This window comes from Drosophila pseudoobscura, chromosome 3 (genome assembly GCF_009870125.1).
Source record: "Drosophila pseudoobscura strain MV-25-SWS-2005 chromosome 3, UCI_Dpse_MV25, whole genome shotgun sequence".
Lineage (NCBI taxonomy): Eukaryota > Metazoa > Arthropoda > Insecta > Diptera > Drosophilidae > Drosophila > Drosophila pseudoobscura.
In genome coordinates, this window is record NC_046680.1 from 11,871,042 (window position 1) to 11,888,225 (window position 17,184).

At 43.1% G+C, this 17,184-nt stretch overlaps 4 protein-coding genes across 11 annotated transcripts; 2 read left to right on the plus strand and 2 right to left on the minus strand.

Annotated features, from left to right (window-relative positions):
• Positions 1-696: 696 nt before the first annotated feature.
• Positions 697-13,724, minus strand: AGO1 (protein argonaute-2). Of its 6 annotated transcripts, none has more exons than XM_015184408.2 (8): positions 13,564-13,724; positions 12,667-12,947; positions 10,403-10,564; positions 7,889-7,963; positions 6,330-7,118; positions 6,036-6,258; positions 4,345-5,955; positions 697-4,269 (listed from the first exon to the last, which is right to left on the minus strand). In XM_015184408.2, exons 3-8 carry the CDS (start codon positions 10,521-10,523, stop codon positions 4,131-4,133), a joined length of 2,958 nt encoding a protein of 985 aa, XP_015039894.1. In that variant the 5' UTR covers positions 10,524-10,564; positions 12,667-12,947; positions 13,564-13,724; the 3' UTR covers positions 697-4,130. The 6 variants fall into 6 exon arrangements, with proteins under 6 accessions (XP_015039894.1, XP_001360946.1, XP_015039896.1 ...); XM_001360909.4 differs by having other exon boundaries at positions 13,479-13,724; XM_015184410.2 differs by lacking the exon at positions 7,889-7,963 and having other exon boundaries at positions 13,479-13,724.
• On the plus strand, positions 9,921-11,258 carry mRpL53 (mitochondrial ribosomal protein L53). 2 transcript variants are annotated; one of them, XM_001360910.4, is made up of 3 exons: positions 9,921-10,171; positions 10,630-10,757; positions 10,816-11,258. In XM_001360910.4, the coding sequence occupies exons 1-3, from the start codon at positions 10,026-10,028 to the stop codon at positions 10,998-11,000; spliced, it is 459 nt and encodes a 152-aa protein (XP_001360947.1). In that variant the 5' UTR covers positions 9,921-10,025; the 3' UTR covers positions 11,001-11,258. The 2 variants fall into 2 exon arrangements, with proteins under 2 accessions (XP_001360947.1, XP_033234911.1); XM_033379020.1 differs by lacking the exon at positions 9,921-10,171 and adding an exon at positions 10,278-10,306 and having other exon boundaries at positions 10,816-11,035.
• On the plus strand, positions 10,986-11,261 carry LOC6898465 (uncharacterized). The gene has a single exon (XM_002138472.3). The coding sequence runs from the start codon at positions 11,013-11,015 to the stop codon at positions 11,193-11,195; it is 183 nt and encodes a 60-aa protein (XP_002138508.1). The 5' UTR covers positions 10,986-11,012; the 3' UTR covers positions 11,196-11,261.
• Positions 13,725-14,622: 898 nt separating the features above from the next.
• Positions 14,623-16,370, minus strand: Rpn13 (regulatory particle non-ATPase 13). Of its 2 annotated transcripts, none has more exons than XM_015184412.2 (3): positions 16,234-16,370; positions 15,573-16,117; positions 14,623-15,511 (listed from the first exon to the last, which is right to left on the minus strand). In XM_015184412.2, exons 2-3 carry the CDS (start codon positions 16,094-16,096, stop codon positions 14,776-14,778), a joined length of 1,260 nt encoding a protein of 419 aa, XP_015039898.1. In that variant the 5' UTR covers positions 16,097-16,117; positions 16,234-16,370; the 3' UTR covers positions 14,623-14,775. The 2 variants fall into 2 exon arrangements, with proteins under 2 accessions (XP_015039898.1, XP_033234044.1); XM_033378153.1 differs by lacking the exon at positions 16,234-16,370 and having other exon boundaries at positions 14,623-15,212; positions 15,318-15,511.
• Between the last annotated feature and the right edge of the window lie 814 nt (positions 16,371-17,184).

The window sequence follows — 17,184 nt, forward strand, 5'->3', positions numbered from 1 at the left end:
CAGGTTTGGTTTTTGTTCATCTCTGGTTTTTTTGTTAAAATAATATAATATAATATGTATTTTATGTATATTTAAAGTCACATTTAGAACTTGTTTGATTTGTATTCATTGAACTTGATTACTTGCTGTTTTCGTTTTTTTTCCTAATAACAATTAAAAAGATCACCAAAGTTACAGATTTCCCATATTTACGTTGCTCAATTAACTTCTTTATTTTATTTTTGCCGATGTATGTATTGTATTTTGTTTATTCAGCTTAGATTACAACTAATATTATGTATTTTATTTATTGATTAGTTACCCGGCATTTTGGTTGATTTTTAAAGTAATTTTTGAGGGATGTTGTCAGATGATGATCTCATTTATCGAAGATTGGTTACGCGTATATAAATAAATATATATATATGTATATATATATATTTATGTATGTATGTAAGTATGGATTATGTATGTATATACGATTTTTTCTAGTCGAATTTCAGCTAATGTTTATTATCTCTGATTCATTGAGAGTGTGTGCGTGCGTGCGTGTGTGTTATGGTGTGGGTGGACTGAGGACTGATTGGAAGAGTATAGAGTACACACACACACATATAAGATACATTATTTAGAGATATATAATTGCTTGGTGTTTTTAGTCCTTATCATTTCTGGATTTCTCTGGCTAATTGGTAATTGTGGCAAATTGATTTTGTCTTGTATTGTATTTTAGACTTGCTATATATTTTTATTTCCTTTAGGAAGAGTTGTGCAAATTGCTGTTCTAGCTTCGATTTTGTTCTGATTTTATCCCTATATATATGTATATATATATATATATATATATATCTATATACATATATATGTATTCATGTTGTATATAATTGTAGACATCTATAAACGGCACATTTATAAGTAATATATGTAGAAACAATACGATCGATCCGATCCTATACCCATCTATGTAGATATTCCATCCCATTAATATGCGTGTCGTTTGTTTTTAGTATAAAGCTCAATTGAATTTCGACAGATTAGATGGTAATTTAAATTGTCTTTCTGTATGTTCTCCCCGACTTATGCGTAGAACTTAAGATATAGGACGTTCCACACTGTTCTTCTAAGTCTGTTTCCTATTATTCTTCAACCTCTCTCCTCTCTTCTTCTATCTTCGATAGCTGCCACACTGAAGAAACCGTTAAATTGTTGTATGTGTGTGTGTATTGCTTGAAAAGGGAAGTCCGTAGTGTACACTAGGATCTGATCATCTACATTTAAATGTCGTAAAAGATACACCTATAACTACGTAGATACAAGTATGTTGGGACTTGTCCCTTGTCTGGATAGTTATTGGCCGTTTTCTTGCATGGTTTGAGGAGCGCTCTCTGGTCTTCAAAAATGTTCCGTTAAGCAAATAGTTAAAGCTTTTGGACTTGCTAATCAATCAATTCTGTCTCTCGGTGAAAGTAAATTATTGCTGAATTTAAGGATCAGATCATTATACAACTACGAGATGCATTCATTGTCATTGTCGGGCACACTTTCACTCTTCAGCTTCTGCTTCTGTTTTTGCTTAAACCTAGACAAGAAAATCGTAAATGTATGAACCTCGATCCCTTCCTTTTGCATTGTGTTCGTTTTCTTTTTGCTTAAAAATAGGATTGGATTCCGCTTGGGCATGATGGGTAATAAACACTCTACTTTAAGTAAACATTTAGAAATAAATTTAAAATTTTAATCCCTTGTGTTGAAACGTGACTACAAAGAACAAATAGAAACGGCGGTCAAATTACAATTCAATTAAAAAAAATCAGATCAGATCAGATCAGAAATGTGATTTCGCTCTGAAGATTACCGACTAATTTGTAAGAGTTTTATAAATGTATATATGCAAATTAATGTATATAATATATATATATATATATGTATATTTTGAATTTTACAATTCTCACATCATTTATGCGACTGGCAAAACTAAGCCTAATTTGATGATTGTGTTGGGGTTTGCGTGGGTTGTACTCGTACATAGCATACATACATAAGTATAAGTATAAGTATAAATAAGGTGCTGGTGCAGGAGGGACGGCGAGAGATGGCTCTCCTCCTGCATAGCATTTTAATAACAAATCATTATAATGTTAACTTGAACTGTGTCGTCGATATAGAATATGTATTATTCATCTTTCCATATTGCATTTTTCTCTTGTCGTTTGTTTGTTGTGTTTTGTTTCTTTGTTTTGTATTTAATTAATGGCAAATTAAAACTACTTTGTAAAATATTGAAATGTTGTTGCCACCCACACAGTGCAGTGGGAAGGAGTTGGTTTCCTTGCTCTATATTACCCGTACACCACTTGGCTAATGTTAATTTTAAATACGAAATTACATTGATGCTCTCGCCCCAGCGACGCGAGGAAATAACAAATAATGGTTTTGCTCTAAAAAAATTTAAAATATTAAATACAATTAAATATCGTTAAGTTAAGCTTACGGGTTAAGGTACATAAATAAAGGGTGGATTGGACATTTGAGTGATATGCCTGTGGGACTCAGAGTTCGTGTGTGTTTTACGGGCGTTGGCGGTATGGGAGTGTCTCGCTGAGCATAAAAAAAGATTAACTAAAGACTAACACAAAATATCAGCATATTATTTGCACTTTTGAACAAATTATATATATATACACATATATATATAATTGATGTATCGTATGTATGTATATGCTTAAGTATTTCCGGTATCGCATTCGTATTGGTTGGTTATTTCCCCGATTCTTTAAAAAAATTATAATTAGTACAGTGTATTTGTTGATGGTCATAAATCTATGTAAATATTAATAGCAATTGTTTATACCATACGTTTTGTCCCTTGTAGAAATTGGATTTATCGTTATGCCGCTCTCTCTCTTTCTCTCTCTATATATATATATTTATATATATATATATCATATCCGTCCGGTCCGTCTTCTTTCCTTTGTTTTTTTGGTAGAGCCAAATCTTACAAACTATTAAATGTTTTCAGTTTAATCTGCACTTTAGTTATTGAAGTATTTTATTCATTTTCGTTTCGTATTTTCTATGTTGTGTTTCAGCGCTTTAATGCCTTTGTCGAGTCGAGTGCCCCCACTTATTGGTGTTTAGTTTTCCCTTAAATGTTCATCTTTATCTTTATTTTCATTTTGGTGGTGGTCTTCGTTCACAGTACAGAGAATCAGAGTTTTAATTTGTTGTTGTGTGGTGTGGTGTGGTGTTTTATTGCGGTTTTTGTGTGTTGTATGTTGTGTGAGTCGTCGATCAGCAAACATATTCAATTGTTTTTTGTGTGCTTTGTTTTTCATTCGTTTTTGTATACTAAAAACCTTTGGTCGTATGCGTTCATTCATTCTTATTCAAATGTTCATTCCATCCGTTCCATCCCCCCCCTTTTGTCTTCAATTCGTTATTTGTAAAAATATATTGTACAATTTATTGTATTTTTAATTGGTTTCCCCCCCACATTTACAAAAGTTGTGTCTCTCTCTCGTGGTGTTCTTGTAGTAAGTTTGATGATAGATAATTAATGCTGCTGCTTGGCTTTTGGTGTTGCGTTCGTAGTTTTGTTCCCTTTAAGTTTAGTTTTTGTTAAAATGGTTTTCCATTTTTTTTTTTTAGCCTTTCGCCTTTTCGCTTTGTTTGCTATGCTTCTGTTGAGAATTTTAACATTTTGTTGTGCATTAACATTCGATTTCCTTCCCGATCCCCTATTCCCTATGTCTATAATCAATTCTTCACGTTGTCGTGTCGCGATTTTCACGTTTTTGTAGCCCTCCTTGAGTCGATCTCTGTGTGTGTGTGTGTGTGTGTTTGAGTGTTTGCTGTGGGTTTTTGTTGTGTCGTTTGGCCCTAAAACTAATGCATGCAAGATATTCCTTATATACTCCTTAAACTCTCTCTCACTTTCTAAACTTAAACGTTAAACTTTCTCTTTGCTTGGCTTTTCTGATTTGAGGAGGGATTTGGGAGGGTTATTGGGGAGGTGGGGAGGTACTCTCTTTCTCTCCATCTCTCTTTGCTTATTCGAATTGAATTTCGAAGTTGATTTTTAATTTTTGATTTTTGTTGTGGATTTGTTGTGGTTTTTGTTGGGGTTTGTGGTTTGGTAATTTGGCTACTTTTTAGGCAAAGTACATGACCTTCTTCGTGTCCGCATGGACCGTGATGGCTCTGGCCATGGCTCCCGGTGTCCGATCCTCTGAGCATCCGCTCTGGTGTGAGCCCTCGCCGGAGTCGTGCTCCTTCTCCACCAGATGATACCTGATGGCATAGGTAGGGCGAAAAGAATAGAGAATTGTAGGAACAGCCACACGCTATAGGGGATTTTCTTCTCACCTTGCACGAAAAGCCACCAAGTGGGCATAGTAGGCTGGAGCTGGTATACTGACGGAGCGCGTGCACCTCACATAGGTGTGGCACAGCTGATACGTGAGGCACTGAAGCTCGTCGGAGTCAAAGTGATTGTCATCCCAGAGCACGTGGTAGTGCGAGGGCCGGCTGGTGCCTTGAATGCCCTGATGACTGCACAGATAGAAATCAAATTCGGTTGGATGCGTGATGCCCACGTCGACGGTGGTGCCTGCCGGTATATTGCCAGACTTGCCGCTCTGCTCCTTCTTCTCGGCGCAGAAGAGTCGCGTGTGATGGCGCTTCTGGACTACGATGAATGTGATGCCTGGCCTGTATTCGGGCTCTAGCTTGATGCACGCCTCCCTTATGGCGGTCAACTCGTGCTGCAGCACATGCGGGAACTGTCCCTCGGAGACGCCGTCCCGGTACAGGATGATTCGGTGGGGTTTGTAGCCACCCGTCGACTTGTAGAACATAATCAGTAGCTCGCGCACCATGCTGCTCAGCTCCTGGATGATCTCCTGGCGGTGTTGCTGTACTCGCACAGTGGCCGCATATCGCGACGGATGGGCGTCCATTGAACCAACAACAGCAGCAATCGATGGCTTCTTGTTATCGCCGGCTGGTGGGTGTGTGACGTCAGCTCCCAGGAAGATAACGGGCTCGTTAAATACCTTGGGCCGGATGGAGGGCACCAGAATCGAATTGATGCCGCCCAGCTTGACGTTGATCTTCAGACACAGATTGGACAGCGTCTGGGGCGATGTCTTGTTCACGTTCTTCGCCTGTACACACTGGGTGGCCATGCCCAAGACGGTGTCGCCCACGCGCTTGACCTCCGCATAGACCGGGGTCTTGCCGGGCAGCACAACCACTACGAGCTGCAGCCCCGGGAAGGTGATTTTCAGGTATCGGAACATCGGCTCCACTTGATCCGGCCCCGTAGCATATTTGCAGAAGCAGGGCTGGCCTATTATCGGCATACCGGCGTCGTTTGAGATCTTCTGCAGCTGCTGGGTGAAGTTCCTCAAGGCATCCTCGCGCACTGTTCGCTGCGGGGCAAAGCAGGCAATGGCCCAGATCCTGATCTCCACGCCCGTGAAGAACTGCTTGCCGCGCATGTCCCAGACACCTTGGTTGGGCGAGGCAAGGCTCACCTTATTCTGGGGCGGAAACAACTGCTGCCCGGTGATGCCAGTGGACACACGTCCCCCATACTGAAGCTTGGGCGGCGGTAGCACTCGTCCCCTCACCTCCATCATCGAATTGGAGATGGCCAGACCGAACTCCTGGACATACGAGTCATTGTTAAAGTCCGCACGCTTCACCAGGTTGTTGATCTCACGCTCGCGATCCGGTGCCGAGCGTGCAGTGGCCTTGATCATCGTCGAGGTCTGCATATCGGTGAGCTTTTTGATGCATCGCTGGCCAGCCACAATGTTGCACACCTCGAGCGGAAGATAGGTGTGCTTGTGCTCCTGTCCCACCTGCAGGCACGGCAGATGGGGGTAGCGCAACTTCATTCGATACTTGTCCAGGAAATACTTGGCCACAGTGCACTCCACAGTTTGACCATTCTCCAACTGCAGTGGGAATCTGTCGAAGAGAAAGAACCAGAAGCGTAAGATACTGTCCGCAGTCTGCAGTCTGCATTCCCAGATTTCGTTTGAACTCACGATTGCATTTGAGCCGGTCGGCGGGTTACATTGCAGACACGATACTTGCGTCGCATCTGGCCGCAGTGCGTGATCTCAATCTTGAGTCCCTTGATCTCCTTGGTGAACTTGACCCGCTGCGAGTCTGTGAGCGGCTTGCGCTGCTCCATGATGTCGCGTATATCCAGCACCTCGCACATAAAGTCAATCACGGGTTGAGCCTTGTAGAAAGCAGTGGCCGAGACTGAAAAGGGGAAGAACCGCAGAGATTAGCAAGAAAAGAGAGAGAGGGAGAGAGAGGGGACCGCGACGTACCATCAATGTTCAGCATCATTTTCCATTGCGAGGGCCTCACGCTTTGATGGAAACCGAACCAGACCTCACGGCCACCACCCAGAGGATGATAGTAGCCATCCGGCGAGCTGAAGAAGCTGCGTCCAACTGGCGTATAGGTCATGCTCGGCAGATGACGCATGACCACGTCCAGGGCAAGGATGGCGTCGTAGGGTATTTGACGCGTGCGACCCTCCAGAGCCTCCTCCAGGTTGAATAACGAGACCTGGGCCTGCCACTTAATCGTCACGCGAAAGATGCGGTCCTTGCCCTCGCCGGGCAGTGTCACCTCCAGCTCGAGGCGCTCATTGCCAATCGGCAGAGGATCGCGGGTGTACAGGTTGTTCCGTCCGTCGAATACAGGTTTCAGAACGCCAAAGATCTTGCTGTAGGCCTGCACCATGGTCTCGATAATCTCGCGATTCACCTTGCGCGGACACTTGTCCGGCTGTATGTTGATATCGTAATGATGTACATAGCCGCGAGGCATCGTCACCTGAAAGTGATTGGCTCGAAGTACGATCGGCCTGCCCTCGCGTCCCAGATTGGGGCGACGCGGACATGTGAAGACGGGCATATCCGGATTGGTGGTCGGAGTAGCGGTGGCAATCGCAGCAGTCACAGTCCCGGTTGTGGTTCCCAGGGTGGACGCGACCTGGGAGGCTGCTGATGAGGCCGTCGCACCCACAGTGGCACCCCCAGCTGCCACATTCTGGGCACTTGGGCTGGTTACAGCGGTGGGATTGACCGAAGAGCCCGGCGCTGGTGGTGCTGCAAGGCCAATTTCGAGTTAGATTCATCTCTCACATTGATTTCGAATAGTATACAGGTACAGAAACGGAGCAAAATTCGAGAAAACAAAACAAAACTAGCCACTAACTAACGTCAGCGTGTAAAAGACAGTTTTCACATGCATAGTATAATGGAGTCTCAGAAATATTGGTAAACTTTTTATTTTGTGCAACGCTGAAGTGTGGCAAGTGTGATATCATCATAACCGTTGCTAACGGTGATTTCATTATTATCAGTTTCATATAAAAATCAACTAGTTAAAAGGAGACGCAACTAGTGTTACAAGTGCACTGCTTGCCAGACTGCTCGCGACTGCTTATATACCGTTTAATTCCAAGGAGATTCTCCATCGAACAGTGAAACCAGAATAAAATGTAAACAAAGCAACAAATTGCATGCCCCGGAAATAAAACTTAAGTGGTGGGGGTTTTTTTTAATCTCAGTGTAGGGTTGTGTTGTACTTTAAGTGCACTTTCCATATACATACAAAAAGAAAACATTTACACGTAACGAAAAAAAAAACAACGTAAAATAACAACATCGTTATTCGTTAGTAACATTGCTATACAAAGTTAATTTTGTGTTGGGCTTTAAGGGTTAGGTTAGTAGTGTTGTAGAATCGTTTAAAGAACATCAACTAAAGAACACATAAACACAAACAGTTTGTAGCTTTCGAATTAATCAAATTGTATAACACTTTTAGTAATTAGTAAATTTTAGTTGGTAATTTTTGTTGGAGAGAAATTTACATGTGAGCGTTTCGAAGCTAGTCTGCGCCTGAGAGGGACTCTGAGCCCGCGTGGGCGAGGGGGTCCACTGTGACTCTATAAAAAGAAAATTTAATCAAATAAACGAAAAAATAAATCAAATAAAAAATGTGATGGCCAATGATTGTTTATTGTTTTTTTTTTGTTTGGTAAGTAAGATCCAATCAAAATACCAAATGTGAAATGATGAGATAACCGAAACAAGAGGCGAGAAAAGAAAATGAAATTAGAGTGCGATTAATAACATTTTAGTTACAATTTTTTATCGTCATCAATAAATAGTATACAATATATAATGGTAAATGTGTCTGGTTGTGCGTCTTGCTGCCAAATGTCTCCCCCGCTCCACCCCCACCAAATCAGTGACCATCGTATGGGGGTGTATGTCGTCGGTCTGGGGTTAGCCACCATTTTTTTTATTAGTTAAAGCACCTCTAAAGTCCCTCTTCTTCGAGTGGGTTTATTTTTGATGTTCTACATGAAGGAGTTGCATAGGCGGCAAGCTCTGCCACATCGGTTTTCGTTACTACGCAATTGGAGAGGTTTTTTTGAGGCGTACATCCGGCCGAGCATCTGTCGAGCAGACCAGAGCCAAGCAACCCCCCCCAATAGGAAACCAAATCAACTATTGCGTCGCGACGGTCGTTGACCCAATTTTTCCGCAATTTCAGCTCTCCACGCACGTGTCGCCTTGTGTAGAAGTTTTTGAGTGGTCGTAGAACATCAAAAACTTGATTAGTGGGTGCTGTATGGTATATATTGTAAGTACTGTCAGGGGGGAGCGATGGCAGCACAATTTTTAGTCTGGGTATCTAGTCTTTGATTATTTTGCTTTGGCGATCGCCTCGACTTACGTTGACCGACTGGATACATTTTCTTGCACTATGTTAAGTTTTATTTAAGAAAAATAGTTTAATTAATGTATAAAAAGGTTGTTGTTGGCTCGTGTTTGGATGTCTTGTGTTTTGGTGTATATGTAATTGATTGTTGTTGATGTTGCTTGTTGCTTTTGGTTTCTACTAATTATTCATAGTTTTTTTGTTTTGTTTTTAGATTTCAGCCTTTTGCTTATCACACTTTAAATTAGTTTAAAGTTTTATTCGTTTGGTTGATTCTCCATGTTGTTGTTGTTGTTGCGCGTGGGGTTGGCGTAGGCGTAGTTATATATAATATCTATATATATATAATTATTTATATATATACGTATATATGTTTTGGAATGAGCACAGACTGGTTTTGAAGATCTGTTGGCTCTTTGCTTGCATTAACATTAGTTTATTTATATTATTATTGTGGTTGTTGTTGTTTGTTTTGTATGTTTAGTATTGGAAAAGAACACAAATGTAGGCACAGCTTTCGTTTAGTTTATATGTACACTCCTATGTACACACATATGCATGTATATATACACTTATATACATATGTGTATCCTAATGCTTTTGTAATACAACTAAGAAAAATTCTTCTTTATTCTCGCATATCTCGCTCGTGAGTGTTAGTGTGTGGGCTCTGGGCTCTGGGCTATGCTCTGCCCTGGTGCTCCGCTCCGCTCTGGCTCTGCTCTATACAGCAATAAAACGCTGTTGTATGCGTTTAATATGGCAGCAAAAATGTGTGCACGTATAATTCTGATCTGATATTTTCGAGACGTGGTTTTTGTGCACCAAACACGTTCGCGCTGCCCGAAATTATGCACAAACTGTGGCCAGACTATCGAATTTTGATTTTCCACAACTTTTGTTAGCTTTTCACGTCGCGCATTATGCAAAAAATGCAATTTTCTTCAGGTTTTCCCACAGCAGGCACCACACCGTCCACACAAAAATCGTACTCGCGACGTGTGAGCGTGACGCATGCTGTACACTCTTAACCACACTTAAATGAGGGCAAAGCACTCCGGCTAGACAGAATGGGTGCGAGCAGGACGTCGATACGAGTCGTCATTGCGTTTGCAGTGTATGCAGTTCAGGGTTGCTCTCCAGCATTCCAGTGCTGTAAGATGCTGCCATGAATTCGATAGCTAAATATTCGTTATCGCTATCAGCTGTTTTTCAGCGTGTATATTACGTCGCTCGTAATTATTGTTAATTCTGTTTTGCAATTCAACTAATTCCTTAAAATGTCGGTGCCATTTAGTGGCACTCTGCGACGTTCGGGCGGCATTGTTTCGGCCATCGGAAAGCAGCTGAAAAGCATCAACCTAAAAGGCGTCAAACGCATCACAGTCCAATTTGATCCGTTTGCGGAAAATGTCAAGTCTACCCGGTGAGTGGGAGGGAAATCTGGGGAAAAGCGCTTTTCATTTATCGATTATGAAACATGCGCAGTTCGTGGTGTGGTCTCATTTTGGTCAGTAAATGGAAAAATTTTCTCGAAACAAAAGTGCATGAGGAATCAAAAGTAAACCAAAAATTGCAGTGAACTATTACACGAGAATCGATTACTTTACTACCAAGGGTGAGGGTGAGGGTGGGGATGAGGCGAATGAAAACTTACCGTAGACCTTTCCAATGATGCCCACGGTGGTGTTGATCTGGAGATCGGGAAATGTCAACGGCAGCGTGTGCGTCAGGAGCTGAGCTGGCCCACCAGAAGCCAGCTCGCGCTCCGTTGACATTTTGGTCGGTGTCGGCGTCAGTTTGAGGCGTTGATGGACAGCTGAAACGGGAATTGCAGAAAATCGATATACTAATTGCCTAACATCCATCTCTTCCATATTGCAGCGAATTCTTCTTCCTGCTCTCCACACCCAAGGTGATCCAGACAAATCCCAAGTGCGTGGTCAAGTCGGATATTGTATGTGACCGTCAGGCGGCTTCGATAAAGTTTGCCCTCATTGATTCGGCGCAAGGTAATCATATCGCACTATTTTCGCATAGTTATCTGTAATGTCCCGCTTTTTTCTGCAGAACAAGCTAAAGTAAAGGAGATCCGCTTCAACAGTGGCAACCTGAACACCCTCGAGTTACTGGAGCTTTGCAACAAACACGTCTCCAGCTTGGCCCCACCCGAGGAGGTGACCAACAAGGTACTGACCAAGGCAGAGAAACAGAAGCTGGGCGGCGGCAGCAAGAAGGCGTTGAAAAAGAAATAAACGCCTTTCATCATGGTAAAGAAGCACAAAGGCACCCTGGCTGTCATCGAGCAGATATACCAGGATATACCCGCATTTTCCGACATCTTCACCGAGGAGAGCTTCTACACGTTCGCCTTTTGCTTCGTCTGTGCCACCATACTGGTGGCTTTTATTCTCTCGCGGTTTATCACCATCAAGCCAGTCGACTTCTGAACTGTTAGTCCCGAAATTGAAATTCTGCACACGTACATTAAAAAAAAACTTAAGCCTTAACATGTACAACTCCACTGTATTGTATTTTCGGGAATAACTAAACGAAAGGGCAGCTCCAACGACCGCTGTGTCGGGTCGGTGGTTTCATAAACCAGTTTTGGACTCTGGCAAACCGGAAAATCATCTGGTCCTGTTGCTGATGTCAGCAGATGAGAGTTGGAGTCCAGCCAGTCGCCTGCCTGGCATCCGGAGCTTATAATTGAAATGGGCGGAGGAGTGGAGTCGATAATAATTGGGGCCTCGAGAGGAAGTCAAGCAGACAGTTTTTTGAGCACAAAATGCAACAGGGCCACAAAGGAGAGCACTGGGTACAGACAAAAGCTCTCATCCCCAAAAACTCAAGACAGCTGTTAAGATGGAGTTCCATTTCGTTTTCGAAGTCTCCCTTTGTGGTTTCTTCACTCCCACGCAGGAAAAATAGGAAACCAACGAACTGAGAATACTGTCGAAGCTTTTGGGGTAAAGTTTTAAAATGGCGGGCTCTGTATCTATGTGTGTGTGTATGTGTGTATCTGTTTGGGCAACAACTATGTACAGCCAAAAATGCAGCAAGACAATCTGTTGGAGTGTGGCAGCTGCAAACCTGGTGAAAGTTTCTTTGAAGCTGAGCTGTCAACTGGTAACCGGAGCACATGAACAACACAGCACAGCCTTTAATGTAAGGGTTATTAAGAGTGTAACACTGACTGCTAGTTGTAACTGTCTGCCAAGTTCAATGTCAAGCTGAAAGCTTCTTGCCATTAACTGTTTTGTCGGCCATATTGGAAATCAAACTCCCATCGCGACCCGACCTGGCCCGTCCCTATGGGAGTATGGCAATTGACTTTTGTCTTTCGATGTACTGACGTAATTTGGTAGCGTAGGGTAAGGAGAGTGAAAGTAGCTGCTGGCGGGGAGGGGGCAAAACAACCCTTCTAAATTGGATGAGACACATACCAATACAGGTGCCATTTGGACGCGGACTTTCCTTCAATACAATACATTTTATTAGTGGCAGCATACACATACTTTCCCTGAGAATATACATACATAAGTAAGTACATGGTCTATGGCGACCTTTCTGCCCAAAACATAAACAGAAACGGAAGCTTGAGCGGTCTGTTCTCCGGGACATGAGCATGTCTGTCCCATGACCGACACATACTAGTAGCACTAGTGGTCCTGCTCGCACAACAGTGTGCTCTTGAAATCTCCCATAGCATATGCTCAGGCGCCATTTATGTTTATTTTTATGCCCCTGCATCCATTTTTTTGTACAAAACGAATCGTGGGCGACCAGAAGTTCCTGCAGCTGTTCTGGAACACTCGATTTCTCCTCAGTGCGCCCGATTGCAGGATACTTTCTAGTGTGGGTGTGCTGTGTGGGTGGTTGTTGATGCCGGCACAGGCAAAGGGGCCAATGTTTACTCACCTTATCGCAAAATTGCAGCTGACTTGAAGGGACTTGCTCTTGCTCGCCCCCTATCAGCCAATCAGCGACAAATCGAAGCTAGTTTTCGTTGACGATTTTCTTGTTGGAGACAGCAGCTTATGACTTTTCTTGGAAGGGCACTCATTAAAAGCGTTTACTGGTTGTTTGCTGAATGAATGGACGTCGGCCTGCTTTTTTTCCACTCCGTCAAAGATTGACACGTCTTAACTCTGATTAATTCAGGCTCTTGGTGCTCCTGGGGACAGCAGTGGGGGACGATTCTTTGGTTAAAAACAAGAAATATATGTAAGTGCAGGAAACACGGTTGCGTTGCCTGCCGCCGCAACGCAATTTCTTTCGTGGCTGCTGTTGTTGTTGGTGTTGCCAGATCGTTGAACACGTACACACAAACACACACACACGAAGGCAGAGTAGAGGCAGATACAGCGACAAAATTGCAAATTTTTTAAGCTTTTTTTGTTTATTCGACAACACACTTTTTTCTCGCTACCTACGCTATGGTGTAGTGTATTTTTATTCAGTTACTTTTTTTTCAAGCTTTATTCGCGAATGAGAGTATGGTTGCGAGCGTATGAGTCAAAGGTTGCGAATGTGTGTGCTGCCTTGGCTCTCTCTCTCTCTCTCTCTGTATCTCTCTATCTATTGTTGTTTTTTGCATTTTGTTATTGCCGCAAGTACTTTGGAGGGAAAAGCTTTCCCAACAATCCAGTCAGAGTTGGAAAAAAAATACAGACGCATTCCACAAACACTGACACACACACACATACACTTAATAACACCAGCACACTCACATAAACATAGAGTTTCTGCAAAATGAAAGCACCAACAAATCGACGCAAAACGCAATGCGAGAAAATTGCAAAAATTGGCAATTACTTGGAACACAAGGAGAATATTCGATTGGAAATCGTCTGTTGGAGAATTGTGCTTTTTTAGTGGATGAGATCGTTATGTTATGTGAGAATCAGCCAAAAGTACAACTAACGCGCGCGCGATTTGCAGCAGATACAACTTATGCATGCCCGTTTTGGAATTGAATAAATATTGTCGTCGAGAGAGAGAGAGCAGAAGCACGGCACACACGAGCGCACTATGGGCCCAGCAACTACTTTTGTTGGCAAAAACCTAATTTTTAAAAGTTAAATAAAAAACCTGATCACTTAGCATTAGAAAAATGGAATGGCCATCAAAGCTGCATACCAGCTGTTGCTTTTATAAATTTAAAAAAACCAATAGCTGATATAATTTTTGTGATGAATTTTAATTAGTCCGGTTTGTACTAAGGGTTTTGTGATGTAAACCGTACCCCACGGCCTCTTCAAGACGGAGCAAATACGACCTCGCATTTGCTTTAAAGTTTTATGTTTATGCCCAGAAAAGGCTAATTTTATTCGCAAGGCTCCGAAAGCCGACTCTTATCTCACCTAACGAGGCGTTACACCTGCTCCTCGATAAAAGATCTCAGGAAAGATTACGCAAAGATAATGGATCAATCAAACCGGAAACATTTTAGCATAGAAAGACAGTTGGAGACAAAAGTAGAGGCTCCGCTTCAAAGTGTTTTAGGCCACAGTGCTAATAGAATTGTTTTTATTTAAACAGTTTTTTGTTAAAAATATGCTCAATACTTGTTATTCACTATGTATGTATCTTGTTTTGTTTTGCCAACAAAAGTGGTCGTTTGGACCATAGTGGAGCGTCGTCGCTGTTGCGTTTGCTGGTGTGCGAATGTATTTGTGTGCCGTGCCGACTCTAAACTGCCTCAAAACAGTATGCCTATATGTACTCGACTGGGGCCAGACAGGGACAACCATACAAGCCTAATACATACAAACACTCCGTATCGTTTCGTTCAGGGGGGGAAACGACCTTGGGGCTTCAAAACATGAAAATGCTCGCATAAATCATATATGTAAATAAGAGACAAATCGAATATTGAAGTTCAGATGTGTGCCATATCTCTGGTAGTTAGCTTCTTGCCGAGACAATTTATTCAGAACGAAAATACTTTTAAAAATGTGCAAAAACTATTTGTTTTGAACGCGTTTGATTTGCTTGCGTGTTATTGCTTTGCTACACAAGTGAATGCTATTTCTGTTTCTCCTCCGGCTTCTCGACGGGCTCGGGATTGTCGTCCTTGGCGGCCTCGGGCTCGGCTTTCTTCTCGGTCGCCTCCTTCTCTCCGCCCATGGTGGTGCCAGCGGGAAGACTCTTCTGCAGGGCATTCACAAAGTCCTCCAGGTTGCCGGAATAGGCGGCTGCTACGGCATCATTGGAGAGCTCAAACTGCTTCACCACCGGACCCAATTGGGCCGATTGCAGGGCATTGGAGAACTGGGCTAGAGCCTGCTGGAACTGTGGGGATGTAATGTGATCCTTAATCTGCTGCTTGCGATCTTCATCCGCATTCTCCGACTCGGGCAGGTGCACAATCAGTGTCTTAACGCGCTCCGGATCGGCAATAAGCTGATTGATGGCTTCCGCGCCCGAGAGGGCCGTCGATAGGTCGATGTTCAAAGAACGCCCTGCGCCATGTTCGGGGGAGAGATTGGATAAATACGCTTGGAATGGATTGGCATAGGCTCCAGTCGTTTCTGATGCTGTCGTAGTTGATGTGGTTGAGTTCTTACCGGAGGCATCGGCATCAATGGACGAGCTGGCACTGCCAGCGGTGTCGCTCTGCGAATTCAGATTGCTACGGCTGCTGCCCGACTTGGAGCCCTTGGGTGCGGTGGGAGTGCGGGGCACACTGATGTTCTCGGGCGTTTGCAGCGCCGAGGCGCCTCCCGAGGACGAGGTGTTACGGGACGACGGTGTGCGCGAGCTATAAGGATAGAATTGGTGTTCTTATCATATGGAAACAGAGAGCAGTAATAAAAACTCACTTCATTTGGCCCAGCAAAGAGCTTAGGCCTCCCATTTGGCCCACACCGCCGAAGAGCTGCATCAGCTGCTGCTGCGACATGTTGTTCAGCATGTACTGCAAATCGCCGTCATTGCTGCCTCCTCCCCCGCCACGCTGATGGGCCGAGGGCGGATTGTTGAGGAGCTCGTTGATGCGACGGCAGTGTTCCTCGTCCTTGTCGGTCTTCGGCTCCTGCATCCAGAAGAACATGCGACGAGTCGAAGACTTGAACTTGAGCACATAAACGCGTCCGGTTTTGCATTGCTCCACGCGCTTGTACTCAAAGTCATCGGGAAAGACAATCAAATCATCCTCGACCTTGCCGGAGGTGCGATCCTTCCAGCAGAAGTGCATCAGGCCATCGTCGGATTGGGTCATGTACACCGAACCCTTGCGCGAGTCGGGGTGTACCATTTTGCCCACCATGTTCATGCGTCCAGCACGAAACTCCACCAAATTACTGCTGTTGCTGGAACTGCCAAGTCCACTCTGTCTGCCAAACATGATGCGGGAGCTTCTCGAGAGCTGCAATGTACACATATAGAATTAGGTCATAATAATATTTAATGTTGCTTCATTGTCTACATGTTCCGTTAGCATCAGGACAAAGTAAGACTTCGCTTGTTTTCCGACATACTTACGGGATATATATTGTGATAAATTAAATTTAAAGTCTCCTGTCAATGACGAGCAATAATTTGTTGGTGATGCAACTTACAATCGATGTCTTTATCGATAGTAGCAATAAATTTATAAATTTACCGATGAAAGCATTAACTTAGCCCACTTAAGCCCCCTTTATTTAAACGGGATAACGTCTCATGGCGAGCAATGATTTGTTGGTGATGCCACCAGTGTTACCGTGACATAATGTCGGATGTGTCGTGTTAATATTCCCCAATAATTGCGAGTGTCTGAATGGTTCACCATCCAAGGTCCAATTTTCGCCGAACAACATCCTGAATCTGCTTCAGCTCCAGAATATGAACCACACGTACATTTTCCGGTGGGTTTACCTTTTTAATCATCACCATGTATCGATCCCAGTACAATAATTAAAGCATATAATATAAAAGTATGAAATGAGACTCATTGTTGCTACCGATTCATACCCGATTCAGAGAGAGCAAAAAGAGAGCCTTAACCGATTTTAAGAGAGCTAAAAGAACCAATAACCGTTTCGAAGAAACTAGGTCGACCATCGATACTATCGACTGGATGCGAGCGGTGCGCGGTAAATACCAATTTTTTGACAGTTTATGAGCGAAAAGGATTTAATTGCAATCCATTGGAATAAATGATCCGCGTAAGTACAGTTTTGGGGCGAAAATACAAAAAAACTTTTACCCATATGTTTAAAAAAATTAAATTTTTAATATCTTATTTGGTTATGTACGATTTGGAATTTAAATTATTCAAATCAGCAAAATTTTCCATCGACCAATCAGCAAGCGATCAAGCCGGCTAATGAAGGCAGTTAAGCAGGCAGGAAGAATGTTTAGCAGGCAGGCTCCAGTCTAAACATTCGCAACAATTTTCCGATTTACTTTTGAAAACGCAAAAATAGCTGCTACCGATTTCGCAAAATTCAA

Excerpts from the sequence above, each read along its gene's own strand:
- LOC6898465 (XM_002138472.3), top strand. The coding sequence starts at position 11,013 with ATGGTAAAGAAGCACAAAGGCACCCTGGCTGTCATCGAGCAGATATAC.
- mRpL53 (XM_001360910.4), top strand. The coding sequence starts at position 10,026 with ATGTCGGTGCCATTTAGTGGCACTCTGCGACGTTCGGGCGGCATTGTT. Across the intron at positions 10,172-10,629 it reads GAAAATGTCAAGTCTACCCG|CGAATTCTTCTTCCTGCTCT; the intron begins GTGAGTGGGAGG and ends TCCATATTGCAG. Across the intron at positions 10,758-10,815 it reads CCTCATTGATTCGGCGCAAG|AACAAGCTAAAGTAAAGGAG; the intron begins GTAATCATATCG and ends TTTTTTCTGCAG.
- Rpn13 (XM_015184412.2), bottom strand. The coding sequence starts at position 16,096 with ATGTTTGGCAGACAGAGTGGACTTGGCAGTTCCAGCAACAGCAGTAAT. Across the intron at positions 15,512-15,572 it reads TCTTTGCTGGGCCAAATGAA|CTCGCGCACACCGTCGTCCC; the intron begins GTGAGTTTTTAT and ends CTATCCTTATAG.
- AGO1 (XM_015184408.2), bottom strand. The coding sequence starts at position 10,523 with ATGTCAACGGAGCGCGAGCTGGCTTCTGGTGGGCCAGCTCAGCTCCTG. Across the intron at positions 7,964-10,402 it reads CATCATTGGAAAGGTCTACG|AGTCACAGTGGACCCCCTCG; the intron begins GTAAGTTTTCAT and ends TTCTTTTTATAG. Across the intron at positions 4,270-4,344 it reads TTGGTGGCTTTTCGTGCAAG|GTATCATCTGGTGGAGAAGG; the intron begins GTGAGAAGAAAA and ends CTATGCCATCAG.